Source organism: Sphaeroforma arctica, assembly GCF_001186125.1.
Source record: "Sphaeroforma arctica JP610 unplaced genomic scaffold supercont1.51, whole genome shotgun sequence".
NCBI lineage: Eukaryota > Ichthyosporea > Ichthyophonida > Sphaeroforma > Sphaeroforma arctica.
This window is the reverse complement of record NW_014040507.1, coordinates 35,713-49,590: the sequence shown is the minus strand read 5'-3', so window position 1 is coordinate 49,590 and position 13,878 is coordinate 35,713. Positions and strand designations below refer to the sequence as shown.

At 44.6% G+C, this 13,878-nt stretch overlaps 3 protein-coding genes across 3 annotated transcripts; 1 reads left to right on the top strand and 2 right to left on the bottom strand.

Moving 5' to 3' along the window:
• Positions 1-1,604: 1,604 nt before the first annotated feature.
• Positions 1,605-4,575, bottom strand: SARC_01308 (hypothetical protein). Its single transcript, XM_014304962.1, has one exon. It carries the CDS (start codon positions 4,249-4,251, stop codon positions 1,651-1,653), a length of 2,601 nt encoding a protein of 866 aa, XP_014160437.1. The 5' UTR covers positions 4,252-4,575; the 3' UTR covers positions 1,605-1,650.
• A 596-nt stretch (positions 4,576-5,171) lies between these two features.
• Positions 5,172-11,736, top strand: SARC_01307 (hypothetical protein; the record flags this gene model as incomplete). The annotated part of the gene is made up of 4 exons (XM_014304961.1): positions 5,172-5,316; positions 6,705-6,811; positions 7,534-10,569; positions 10,892-11,736. 4 exons carry the CDS (start codon positions 5,172-5,174, stop codon positions 11,603-11,605), a joined length of 4,002 nt encoding a protein of 1,333 aa, XP_014160436.1. The 3' UTR covers positions 11,606-11,736.
• Positions 11,737-12,010: 274 nt separating this feature from the next.
• On the bottom strand, positions 12,011-13,276 carry SARC_01306 (hypothetical protein). Its single transcript, XM_014304960.1, has 2 exons — positions 13,191-13,276; positions 12,011-12,579 (listed from the first exon to the last, which is right to left on the bottom strand). Exons 1-2 carry the CDS (start codon positions 13,263-13,265, stop codon positions 12,325-12,327), a joined length of 330 nt encoding a protein of 109 aa, XP_014160435.1. The 5' UTR covers positions 13,266-13,276; the 3' UTR covers positions 12,011-12,324.
• Between the last annotated feature and the right edge of the window lie 602 nt (positions 13,277-13,878).

Below are 13,878 nucleotides of genomic sequence, written 5' to 3'. Positions count from 1 at the left end.
ATATATACATACACACACACACACACACACACACATATATATATATATATAATATAAAATTATATATATACACACACACATGTATATATATATATACATGTATATACTATATTTACACACAATCACACACACACATATATATACATGAATATCTATATACATATATATGTATGTGTGTACACGTATGCTATGCAAGTAAGCCTGCATATATGTATGTATGAATGTTTATATATAAGTATTGATGTATGCTTACATGCATGTATGTATGTATTTATGTGTGCATGCATGTATATATTTAAGTATGTATATATGTATTTATGGCTGTGTATATACCACACACACACACATACACAAATATATATTTACAGAAACACGCACTAGCACACACACACACAAACACATAAACGCATATATGTATACATACATACGTACAGAGCATATATACATACAGATATGGATAGACACACATACAGACACACAAACACAGAAACGCATACAATTCATAATATATACAAACAGAACATACATGGATGTATAGACACACATACCGACACACAAAACACAGAAACGCAAGTAATATCTACATATATACATACATATATAAACACAGACACAGATACATAACACGGATACACATACACACTCACATATATATAAATACATATTAATTTTGTCTATTGATATCACACATTTTACACAGACACAAACACAGACACAGACACAGTCACATGTAGACTCGCACTGACACAGACACAGACATGGACATACACACACGCTCTCTTTCTCACACTCATACGCACACACACGAGCGCATATATATATATATATATATATATATATATATATATATATATATATACATATATGTCATACATGTATAGTAAGAAAGGAAAGAAAGAAATGTATTTATGCAACTATAATTATTCACATAAACTATGTGTATATGGGTTTGCTTGAATATTCTCTAAAAATTACATTATAACTAGATGTATAAAGTCAATATTGATCGGAAGTCAAGTATAGATTCATGTACAATAATATATAGATGACAATGTTGAAGATCGACAGCTTCCGATTAGACATTATATTCCTTGTGGGTTAGAGTTGGTTCTTAAGCACGAGTGACTATAATGTAGGTACTAGTACCATGTGGAAACAGTCCGATTAGAAAGCCTGACTATTGCAACAATACCTCTTTATCCACTACTGGATACAATCAAAACGGAAACAAGACCTGCCGAATACGATTATTGAAACGAATAAGGTTGCCAGTGGCTAGTCAGTTGCACACATCCACACCGGCCAAATAAACTGATATTAGAAGTTGCGTGGTGAGAGGGGTTATTAAATCTAGGGCATTCACTGTTTCTGCGCACTACGTGGAACAACCGTACTAGATATATGCATTGACATACAAGACAAAAGCAATAACTTACAAGATAGAAGCATCAACTTACAAGATAAAAGCATTAACTTACAAGATAAAAGCATTAACTTACAAGATAAAAAGCATTAACTTACAAGATAAAAGCATTAACTTACAAAATAAAAGCATTAACTTACAAGATAAAAGAATTAACTTACTAGATAAAACAAGATATAGGCGTCAACTTACGTTGTTAAGTTGAAATGTGTCGTTCTCAGCGGGCTCTATCGAATGTGTTCTGTGGACCGTTTGTTCGGCGGCCACGGACGTGGCCAAGAATCGCACACAATGAACATGCGCTGAATTTCCACTCTACTACCAATTGAACGTCCATTTCCGGAGCAAGGGGTCTCCAATTCTGTAGCTGTATCTAGATACTCACATTCCGCTTCGCCAGAATGACTGCCGCTCCCTTCGCCATATTCAATCACCATTGCGGGGAAGTCGGTGGGATGCAGATGTTGCACCAAAAGTTCATACAAGGCTGCATGTGAACGCACAGTTTCGTCGTACAAGCCCTCACTCAGCCGCCCGTTGTCGCCCCAGTTGTACTCATCCGTATCTCTCCCGGGACACAGCCACCGCTGCTTACCCACGACTATGCCGAAACGAGAGGCATTGAAGCCTACCGCAGCGCCAAACTCAGATAGGTGAAACCAGACACCACGGTGGTGAGACGGATGTGTGCCCACAGGAGCGGGTATTGTACTGTGGCTTGTGCTTACTGAGGTCGTGGCCAGTCCCGTACAGAGATTCGTTGGGGGCTTAGTCAATCTGTAGTGTGTATATAATTCGCCAAACACTGTCACCCGGAATGTAGAGGGACGCAAGGATCTCTTCTGTATGGTTTGATGTTGTGTATCGTATGTGTGTATGTGTGGTTGTGTTTGATGCCGAGTTCGCGTGCATTGTGACAATTTTGCCTCACGGCAGGAGTATGCGCATGAGCTCGACCAGCTCAATTCAGTACTTGCCCCGTGTGAGTTGTGCTTATAACTCGTTCTGGGAGTTTCCGTTGACGGAAAGCGCGATAATAAGTATGAGGGATCTTCTGGAGAGAGATCACCGCTCTGAGGCTTAGTCCTCTGATTTTGTATGATATCGTTTGTAGAATTGGGAACCTGCACACCACGTGATGAAGTCTCGGTGCTGACTACTCTTTGGCCTGGTCGAGAGTGTGGTGTAGCGTGTGTGTTTCGCTCTGTTTTACATAGTACATTTTCGCCTGAAGTGGGAGCGCATCTACTCGGTTCGATACCATGACCTGGTGCGCTTGCACGGGGGTTGCGATTGATAAGATCTATAGAATCCTCCAAAGGCTTGGCCTCAGGATCATCGCTTAAGAGATAGGTAGATCTCACGTGCTTGTCATTGTATCCGCTGTTACTTTTCGCAGTTTCATGTTCCTGGTCGTGGGCTGAGGGAATGTCATCGCACCCGTCCGGCGCACTGTACTCGGCCGTGAGCTGCATAAACACACCTTCAGCCTCTGCGCACATACTCAGCTGAATCTGCTTTTTCAGCATCAGGTTGAGCTTGCGTTCCAGAGAATCCTTCCTCCCAGGCCCCAGCCAGCGATACACAAACTCAGACGGCCTCTCACCTGTAAGTGATGTCTGACCTGCAGGTGGCCTTGTACTGTCACGTGGAAGGTCAACCCCACCTTTCATCAGCTTTTCAGAGTTCCATGTCTCCGAATGTGCACACGCACCGACCGACCCAGAGTTGTCTATTACAGATCCATCAAGTGGGTTGCCAGACATACGTTGACCAGCAGACCCAGGGCATGCACATTCGCTAGTGGACCTTTCGTGTTCACTCTCACCAGAGCAGTCTCCGCCAGTTGAGGTTTCCAAGTCACATTCCTTGCAGGACATGAAGTACTTGATAGCGCTCTCAAGATGGACTATCTCGTCGCTGTGATGATCGTGGTACACAAAATCAAACTCGCCGATCGTACACTTGCCGCCCCTCCTGCCCAGCCCTGTGCCAGCGTCAAACACCTGCAGACCGCTGCTGATCAGTGAGTACTGCGGGTCTGTGCTGAGAAAGAACTCCAGCAAGCGCTCGTACATGACACCCAGGCGATGGGACGGTTGTGTATGGTTGTAGATGTGGTTGTGCAGTACAGAAGGGTCTTTATCTAGGTCAATAAGTCTTTGACGTCGGCTAGGAGAGAGCTCAAAGTTAGTACCACTGCAAGTGCCAGCAGACGGCGTGTGGGTAGTAGGTGACGTACAGGGATAAGCGTGCTGAGGTGCGTATGCTTGAGGACTGGGATCACAGGCACACGTAATTTTTGCATGCGTGTCAATATCACACACCCCTTCGCTCAGCTCACATTTGTGGTTGTGGTTTGTTACTACAGCTGCACGCACACCCACACGTTCGTTCCTATGTGCATGCGCTGGCAGACACACACTCGACACGGGCACATCTCCAGACATTGTGCCACATTGAACCACATTGACTACATCGGCTTGCCTGGCCTTCTCTGTGTAGACGTGACCTGCATCTGTCATATCAGTACTACTTGCCGAATACACAGGTGCAGGACTATATGCACCAACTAAATTCAGGGTGGGAGAGCGTCTGTGCGCACCGCTTGCATTTTTAGATTTCCCGCCGGGTTCAGTAGTATCTACACGACAAAGACAATCTGTGCTGTTTGAAATCTTATGATCCCTACTTCTAGTACTGTCAAAGGTGTGTGGTTGTGAATGATAGCACGCAATCAGATTACCAAAGCATGCAAATGCGTAGGCACGCACCAGAGGATTGTCCAGCGAAGCGAGAAACCTTTCTCGCTCATTGGTGGGTCGCATATCGACTTATATATCAGACGTATGCAGTCCTGGATTTAATGGACAAGACCTTAGCAAATCAAGTTTAGGTGTGAGTGAAAAGAGATTAGGCGGATTCAAGTGGACAAGACCTTAGTGAATAGGGTTTAGATGTAGGCAAATGAGCGCACCAAGAGGCCTCAGAGTCTCGCAGAGTGCAGTCCCCATCGTTCTTTACGCATAAAACAGCTTAATCGCTGGACGTCGATCAATAATCAGTAAGCCATGAACACGACAAAGTCTGGACTCACAAGGTACATTTTGTACTATTTTAACACACAACAGTTTGTAGTGTAAATATCAAATGATACATATACGTAAACCACTTGGACGAGTCTTTGACTACTCTTTTTATTATTATAAATAAATAAATAATGCTCATGCATAGCCTTCTAAATTGAAACACTTCTTATGTTTAAAAAAAATTACCCATAAAAGAATCTGCCCCGTCTGGCCTGCTCTCTGGTGGGGTGATGATGAAGTTTGAATCTAGGTGATAGCCCGCCAAAATATTCATTTCCCCGTGCGGGCTGGGGCAGGCCCAGCAGCTGAGCAGCATCTGAGCAGCAGCAGGGTGGGCAGAGTTGTGTAAAAACAGGATCATATGATTCTACACCTCAAGAGACCTATAAACACATGCACCTGTTCGTTTTCAAATAAATATATATCTCGTATCTCGTGTATAGACTATAGTGTAATAAATGTCACAGGCACAGCGACAGTCCCCACCATACATGATAATAGCCAAAGTTACATACGCACGCAAGGCTATTAAAAGCCAAATCAGTCACTCAATTTGTTGGCAATACACTTGCATGCCACGTAAACATCGAAGCCAAATCACTTCCTCGTTCAGGTTACAATATACAGGCAAGTCTTGTATATAAACAATACAAAGCACAATGTTAGACTCAGACGGCCTGCTGCAATACGCTCAGCAGGCCGAGACAGAGCTCTCCACAATGCAGTTGGATGAGTTGGCTGAAGATCAGGAGATTGAAGCGCTACTGCACGATGTGAGAGCAACAGAGTTCCCGCAATTGCAAGGTAACGAAATGTGTGCGTAAGTGTCGATTGAATAAACTGATATAACACTACTAATGTGGCGTGTATTCTGCACAAGGCGTGCGAGTACGCAAAATAGAATGAGTTTATAGACAACTAGGTATCTGAACTAGTCGTCAAATATTAGTAGATAACTAGGTGTCGACCTCACTCTTTGCTTGTGCATGGTGTTGCAGGCTTCACTACTTGACAATGCTCGAGCGTTCTCCCCAATGCGAGCTCAGGTGCGTACAAGTATAGCCTATCGTGCACACATATTCGAAACTTGTAACTCTAAAGTCGCATGCAAGGGTTGTTTCTAGGCTATGCTGTCTCACAATTATGTAACTTCTATTGAATTGTCATACCTTCTTGACGGGGTTCAATGTGATATGAGGCAGCATACACATCACTTGAGATAGATCACTGGGTTTGGATTGGTTCGAGATCTTTACGACAATGTATAGATCCTATCCAAATATTTACCAGATTGCATAGTTCTTCGCTTTGTAGTTATATATATATATATATATATATATATATATATATATATATATATATATATATATAAATATTATATACATACATATATATATATATATATAATATACATATACATATGCATATGTATACACACACACACACACACACACACACACACACACACACACACACACACATATATATATATATATATATGCATATACATATACATACACACACACACGCACACATACACACACACACGCACACATACACACATACACACGCACACACACACACACACACACACACTATATATATATATATAGATATATCAATATGTATATATATGTACATATACATATACATATACATACATATATACATATGTACACACACACACACACACACACGCACACACACATATATATATACATACATACATATATACATACTTACATACATATATACATACATACATACATACTTATATATATATATATGTATGTGTATCCATATATTTTGCATATATATATATATATATATACTATACATATATATATATATATATATATATATATATATATATATATACGTGTATCTCGTCAGAGAAAGTGTCACCCTTCAGTCATTGGACTGCACGTTGTGATTGTCCGATCGCCCGGAGTTGATTACGATGTATAAGGTTCTGATTGTCGTCTTCCTCGTGTGAATTGATAATTTGGACGGTGTATGAATGCAATATTTTGCATATATTCGTAGGGTTTTTGATCTATTATTGCGATTTTTTTATTGCAATTGATTGTCAGCCCAGTTTTATTCTGAGCAATACCAAGGTATACATTTTAAATCGCTTGTGAACAATCGGAAAGCTGACTACGCAAAGTGTTTGCATTACTGTGGTGCAGACACAACGTTCCTTGATCACGCTGGGTCCACACTGGCATCAAAGACTCAGCTGGACGCGCACATGAACGATATTCAGCACACACTCTACTCCAACCCACACAGCCAGGTAAGTATTGCAAGGCTTATTGCACCGCCAGAGACGCATCAGCGTTGCACCTGCCTCATTTCTGTGTGTGTGCGTTTTCTTTATCACTATTGGAACTTCATTTCTAATCTGATCTGTACAGTAAGTGGTAGATTATTTCTTATTTGTATAGTATTGGTAGATTCTTGAGTGGTCCGCAGATGCAAACCGCAATCGATCGCTGTCTTTTGTGATATGTGCCTTTGTTCAATGGCACAACAGCTTTGCACTTGCTGCAACAAACGAGCCTTAACGTTCCTTTGCAAGCTAAGCACACACTACGTTCTGTCTGCGTGTACTTCTTTTATGTAGTTAGAAGATTCATTTCTCATCTGAATGTTAGTTTTGAAGTGTTGAATGGGTTTTTAAATGTGACCGCAACCGCTGGATGCAATTTTCTGCATAGTCTTGTTTGCAAAGCGAAAGGACATCCACATATGTGGTGAAAATCCACATAGCCTATTCTGTTGGATGTACATTTTTTTATAGTTGAGAATTACTTAAGTCCGATGTGTAAGGGGAGCAAAGTCTGAGAAATCAAGCACACAAACGCTTGCATCTATACTTTGATCACACACAAACATTCACACAAATTTCTGGCCTGAGGGCAAGGACATGGTCAAGTGGTCTCTAAAATGAAGGGGACTTTTGCATCGAGTTGCCTTCTTTGCTGATGGTTACTTCGCTCCACCGCGTGTTTGCAGAATCCAAGCAGTGTGCGTACAACAGAAGCGATCGAGCGCGTGCGTGAGCGAGTCCTGCGCTTTTTCAACACCACATCGAGCACACACACACTTGTGTTCACCAGCGGTGCGACAGGGGGTATGAGCATACTCGCAAACTCATTTCCATGGGAGGGTGCACAGTGCAAGTCATGCTTAGGAGAGCGTAAAGAGACTAGCTGTGGCAATACAGCCAGTTTCACGTACTTGAACAGCAATCACACGTCCGTTGTGGGCGTGAGGGGGATGGCAGAACATTCGGGCGCACGCATCTCCACACTGACAGCCAATGAGATGCAAAGGTTAGCCACAGAGTCAATGACACGCACCGATGAAAGACCGTCAAAAGCATGTACTTCACGCAGGCGAACGCGGCACTGTCTATTTGCGTACCCAGCACAATGCAACTTCTCAGGCACGAGATATCCTCTCGAATGGGTCGACTGTGTGCAGAGTGGTGACCTCAACGGCAAACTAGACACTCGCAGGCAACACCTCACCAAACCAACCACACCACAGGGCACGCGGCCCCCTGTTTGTGATTGTATGGCTGAAACGGTGGATACTAAGTGGCATGTTCTGTTGGACACTTCTGCGTATGTCTCGTGCGCTGAACTAGACCTGACTGCCGTGAGAGCTGATTTTGTTACTGTGTCATTTTATAAAATGTTTGGGTACCCCACTGGCTTGGGTGCTCTGATTATACGCAACGATGCCTTAACAGACAGCGGCGGTGGTTGTGAGTGTGGGTGTGCGGCTGCTTCTGATGGTCAGAGTAATGTACCACCGCAAGTCAGTAGCGTGAATAACGGCGATGCACTTCAAAAATTAGTCAAGCCCATACGGGTCAAAGAACACACAAACGCGCAAGTTGGGCCGCATACACCCGCTGCAACGGGTAACGCACTGAAAAGCATGCATGTGAAATCTCCATTGGGTTGGCTTAACAAGAAGTACTACGGCGGAGGCACATTGGCCTTATCTGACAACTCCTCAGGCACACGCGCGTTTGCGAGCAATCTAGCTACAGCTCTTGAGGATGGTACAGTCTCGTATCTGAGTATCCTGGCACTGAATAATGGATTGGATGCTCTCCAGAGAGTGGGGGGCATGAGGGTCATTAGCAGACATACGCACACTGTCGCACACTGGTTGTATTACCAAATGTCGCAGCTCAGGCACCCACGCACCCAAACGCCGGTTTGTTTGTTGTACACATCTCCAGATCGCTGGGAGCTGACCACCGAAACGCGTATAGATACACAACAATCAACACATGCTACTCAAATAAGCCCAAAAAAACGCCTAAGCACTGGTAGACAAGGTCCTGTTGTTACGATGAACCTGTTGGCTGCTGATGGATCGGCAATTGGTTATGCACACGTGGCGCAATTGGCCGCTCTCGAGAAGATCCACGTGCGTACGGGCTGTCTGTGCAACACGGGTGCGTGTCACGACTCTCTTGGGCTGGACCTGCAAGACGTCCTGTCCAATTATAGATCGGGTCATACGTGTGGGGATGGGATGGATATACTCAACGGAAGGCCGACGGGAGCGCTGAGAGTGTCGTGTGGGTACATGAGCACCCTACAGGATGTCAAAGGCTTTCTGGGGTTCGTGTATAAGTACTTTGTCGAGGAACGCTCGGACGTACGTTTGCCAAGTAAGAGTGTTTTAGTGGGCGAAACTACTGCCGAGGAGATATATGGTGTGGAAGTGCGCGAGACTCAAACGCAGGAAAAGGAATGTAATACAAACGATCAGGGAAAGGAAACAACGCAACATGAGCAGCAAGTCTCTCGCGAAACAGGACAGCAACCAACCGTTGCCGCCGACGCGACTGATAGTTTAACATGGGATGCGGAAATGCTGACCCAAAGCCCTTCGGAGCAATGCAACGCAGAAACCCACGCACCACTCGCCAGCACACATCCTGACACGCCCTTAGGTACGTGTGAGGCTACGCTCACACATGTGTACGTCTACCCGATTAAGTCATGTGGTGCCATGGTGGTACCACAAGGACGCACCTGGGCCATGACCGCACAGGGACTGGCCTTCGATCGCATGTGGATGGTGGTGGATGCACTGACGAACAAGCCACTCACCATGAAGACGCACGACAGCATGTGTCTGATCAAGCCCACGCTGGACCTGTATGACACATCGGAGGACGGTATGGACGATAGTGCGGGGATAGGCCTGGCTGTGCAGGAGACAACGGCAGGGCCTGGGACAGGCGAGACAGATGCAAGTGTAGGTGCTGAGGTGGTGTCAGATTTCAAGGGTGTCACTGTGAAGGGCAACTGCGCACCACGTGCACGAGCGCTCCGACTGAACGCACCGGGCATGCGCGAGATTGCGATACCACTCGACGGACTGGATGGGATCAATGGGCAGACCTCCACGCATGCCCATCCACAGACACAAACAGTCACACAAGACTGCCCTCACATTACTGGGACCACTGTGCGGGTGTGCAACAGGCGTGTGTTGGGTGTAAGGGAGACGAGTGATGATGTGCACGCGTGGCTGACGGAGACCTTGGGCGTGCCGTGCATGCTGGTGCGTTGCGCCAAGGCCAGCAAATCCGGAAATGGGCGGACAACTACCACGGCATCACAAGGTATTGGCATGACATCGCAGGGCAATGACGGCAAGAACGACTCCCCATTCCTGGTGGTCAATGCGGATAGCGTGCGCGAGATAGACCGCGTGGCGACGCAGATGCTCAGCACCACAGCCGCATTGCCATGTACAGCAACAGACTACACACCGTCACGCACAGTAGACATTCAGGCGCTGCAGTTCAGACCCAATTTTGTGGTGAAGACAGACATTGAGAGCGAACCCTTTGTTGAAGACAGGTGGACCCATCTGTCTTTCCCCGCACGGGAGACGACGTCACTGGCGGTCCGAAAAGAGTGTGTCAGATGTCAGCTGGTGTGCGTTGATCCGCGCACTGGCGAGCGATCAAAAGTGCCGCTGCAGGCCTTGGGACTGTGCCGGCAGAAGAAGGTAGATTTTTAAGTTTCGCCTCATGACAATGTATTAGAGTGTGTGCAAGCTCGAGCCGTTATTTTCTGCGCATTTTCACGAATGAGGCAGATACAGGAACGTCCACTGGATATCTGACTCCATTTCTTGGTGGAGAGAAAGAGAGAGAGAGGGGGGGGGTTTGGCAGATGCACTATTGTTTATTTCGGCTTTGTATATAACGAAAGGGTTATTGGTAACTGCTTCTTATCACATTACTGTTTTTGCACTTTTGTGGTTCAAAATTTAGACTTGTTTACAACTTATCTGACATATATCTCCCTCTCTTCCGTTAACGCTACAGCTGACTTTTGGCATGTACTTAAACCTCATTTCGGAAGTGCGTTTGCCACGCCACCCCCATATCGTGGTGTGCGCAGAGTGTTTCGAAGATAAAGTGGAGCAAACTAGGGCAGCAGCAGTAGCCATGCATCACCACAGTCACACATGTAGCTACATGTCCAAGCTTGTGCCTGCCGGGGAGGAGACTCACGTACGGTATATCTGCCCTGGGGATGTGGTGCATATTAGGATTAAAGCTGTTGAGGAGCCGAAGGAGAGAAACGACGCTGACCACAGCGAAAGTGAGTGGGACACGGCCAGTAGTCAAAGCAGTAGTGACGATGAATACGACAGTGTGATAGTGAGTGCAGGTCAACCTACTACTGGGGTTGCCGTGAGTACGAGCAAAGCGTGTACGTACCTTGCTGCGTCTACTAATGAGAGACACACGGTGGATGAAAAGCGACAAGAGCGGCGAAACGAAGGAGAGAATATGTGCATGAATGATTCAACACGGGGAATGGATCAAGAAATTGTGCAGGGGATGCCAACTGTCGCAAATGCAGCACAAACAACACCTGTTACGATTACTGACAGGGGAAAGGGCGAAGTGAGTGGTAGCGAGGATAGTTCAGAAGGCGTGTCGGAGAATGTGACATATCTAGACACAGATTCGGATACCTATTCGGACGAAGATTCAGATCTATCCAAAGACTACTACGACGACGATGGTTGAAATTTAGATTGATTGTACCTTAAAGTTAGCCTTTAAAAAAGGAGATACGAATTAGATCAACGAGTGACCGATGGTTCGGGAAAGCGCTACGTACTATTGTATGATGCAGAATACGACATAAAAATTAGGGACACACTTGCATATGGATATTTCTATCTTTATTAGTAAGCACTCACAACCAAATATAAGTAGTGGGTGTTTTACGATGCGCTATACTCACACTTCGGTATTCAGTGGACGTTCAGCAGCATATTGACTTTGATTCATGCAACGGAATCCATCTCATCTTCCAAATGATTGTACTTCTCTATGGCCTATATCGCGATTTGGGAAGCGCAATCGCGGATATCGCTGAACTTTCGCACGTGTTTTGATCAGGTTTACCCACATAAGTCATTGGTGGCTGTTGTGATGCGCCATGATTTAGACTTCTCGGTTGTGACAGCATCAAGGGTTACCTACTCGTAACGTTAATATTCGGAGGCATAGGCTTCAAACGTCTAGGACAACAAAAGCCAATCGGCTAACCACAATGAGCAAATAAAGTCAGTTGATGCACTTCAGCGCGGAGACTGATACAATACGAGACAGCGGACGCAATTCCATTGGGTAAGAAAACGACCTCCCCTATTGGAATCCTCAACAGTTCAATACTTTTATGAATCTGGATCAAGCCAGCTGATTCAATTATTCGGTGAATGTCCCGCTACAAGAAAGACCTAATGCCACCTTGAGAACAACTGGCTGTTCCTGATATCGTGATCTGCGCTAACAAACTCTTCCGGCTCCATTCCAGAGAGAAGGAAACTGACGAAGTGCGCCACATTTTCCGGTGAGTCGAGTGCGTCGGTTGGGGGTGGTTTGCCTTTGCTCTCAGCTGTCTCGCTGGGATCCGTCTTAGCCATGTTAGCATGAAGCGACACGAACATGTCGCGCAGAGGATTCTCCTCCGAATCCGTAGTCCGGATATCGCTCTGTGATTTTATGTGTGATCGTGGGTGCATGTGTGTTATGTGTGATCGTGGGTGTATGTGTGTTATGTGTAAAAACCACATTTGGACCATGGCGAAGGGTGGAGTCATGTCTGGAAGACACAGGAAAATATACAAAACCATCATTTGTGGTTTCGGGTTAACTTTTCCATCTCACACAAATTAATTGATATAACGTAGGCGATCTTCCGACGTAATCGTCACAGACCACTCGAATTGGATTAAGAGGCTGCTCACTAACATATCGTTGATCCCAGAATTCAGGTCTTTGGAGAAATCTATTTGAGGTTTTTTGCAATAGGGCGGTCACCGGTAAACACAATGGGACACGACACGACATACACACGCAGCACACAAAGCATTGAACACAATCCACGAAAATCGAGTGAAAATATCAGTCGTCTTAGTTGTGAGAAAATTAAAGCTCGGACCATGTAGCCGATTTCGGTAAACACAGGATCAGGGACGAATATGTTTGATGTGCAAATGCCAAATACGGATATGAAACGGCTTGACACTATTCATGGGGCTTGGCATGATTGATGGGAAGAAAAAAGCGTCAGAAACAGACGCATGAGAGCACCACACACTACCTGCATCGCTGTATCGACTGTACCCGGCATGAAAGATCCTACGTATATCTTCTTCTCGAATAATTCCTTGCTCATAACTCTGCGAGTGATTGGTAGATATTTTGCGTTAGAAATTTATGCCAAAATATTCAAGGTGCGCGCTCGGCCGGTGAGTACACTGACAAGAATACATACAGTCACAATGGTAGGCCCAATTTTGATATCACTTCTTCAGCAAACTTAAATACGTAATATGATACAAAGAATCAATGCACCCTTGTTCTTCTTGGTGATTGATTTCACTACGCGGTCATCGCTCCATTCAGCTTTAGTACACGGAACAATCATTCGATCCTTCCTGGAAAGGATCTGGCCGAAAACGATTGCAATGCTCTCCAATAGGATGCGTATGAAGATATAAAATATTCATCTCGACTATTCATTGAGAGGACTATTTTAGTGTTCAAATCATGCGCATGGGATACAACAATTCAGATTCATCCCATACGCGTACATAGCAAGTGCATATAGGTGCACATACATATGATAGCCGCACATACCACACACGAAAATAAATAAATAAATATATATATATATACATATATATATAAATATATATATATAAATATATATATATAAATATATATATATAAATATATATACATATATATTTATACATATACGTATACGTATACATATACACATATAT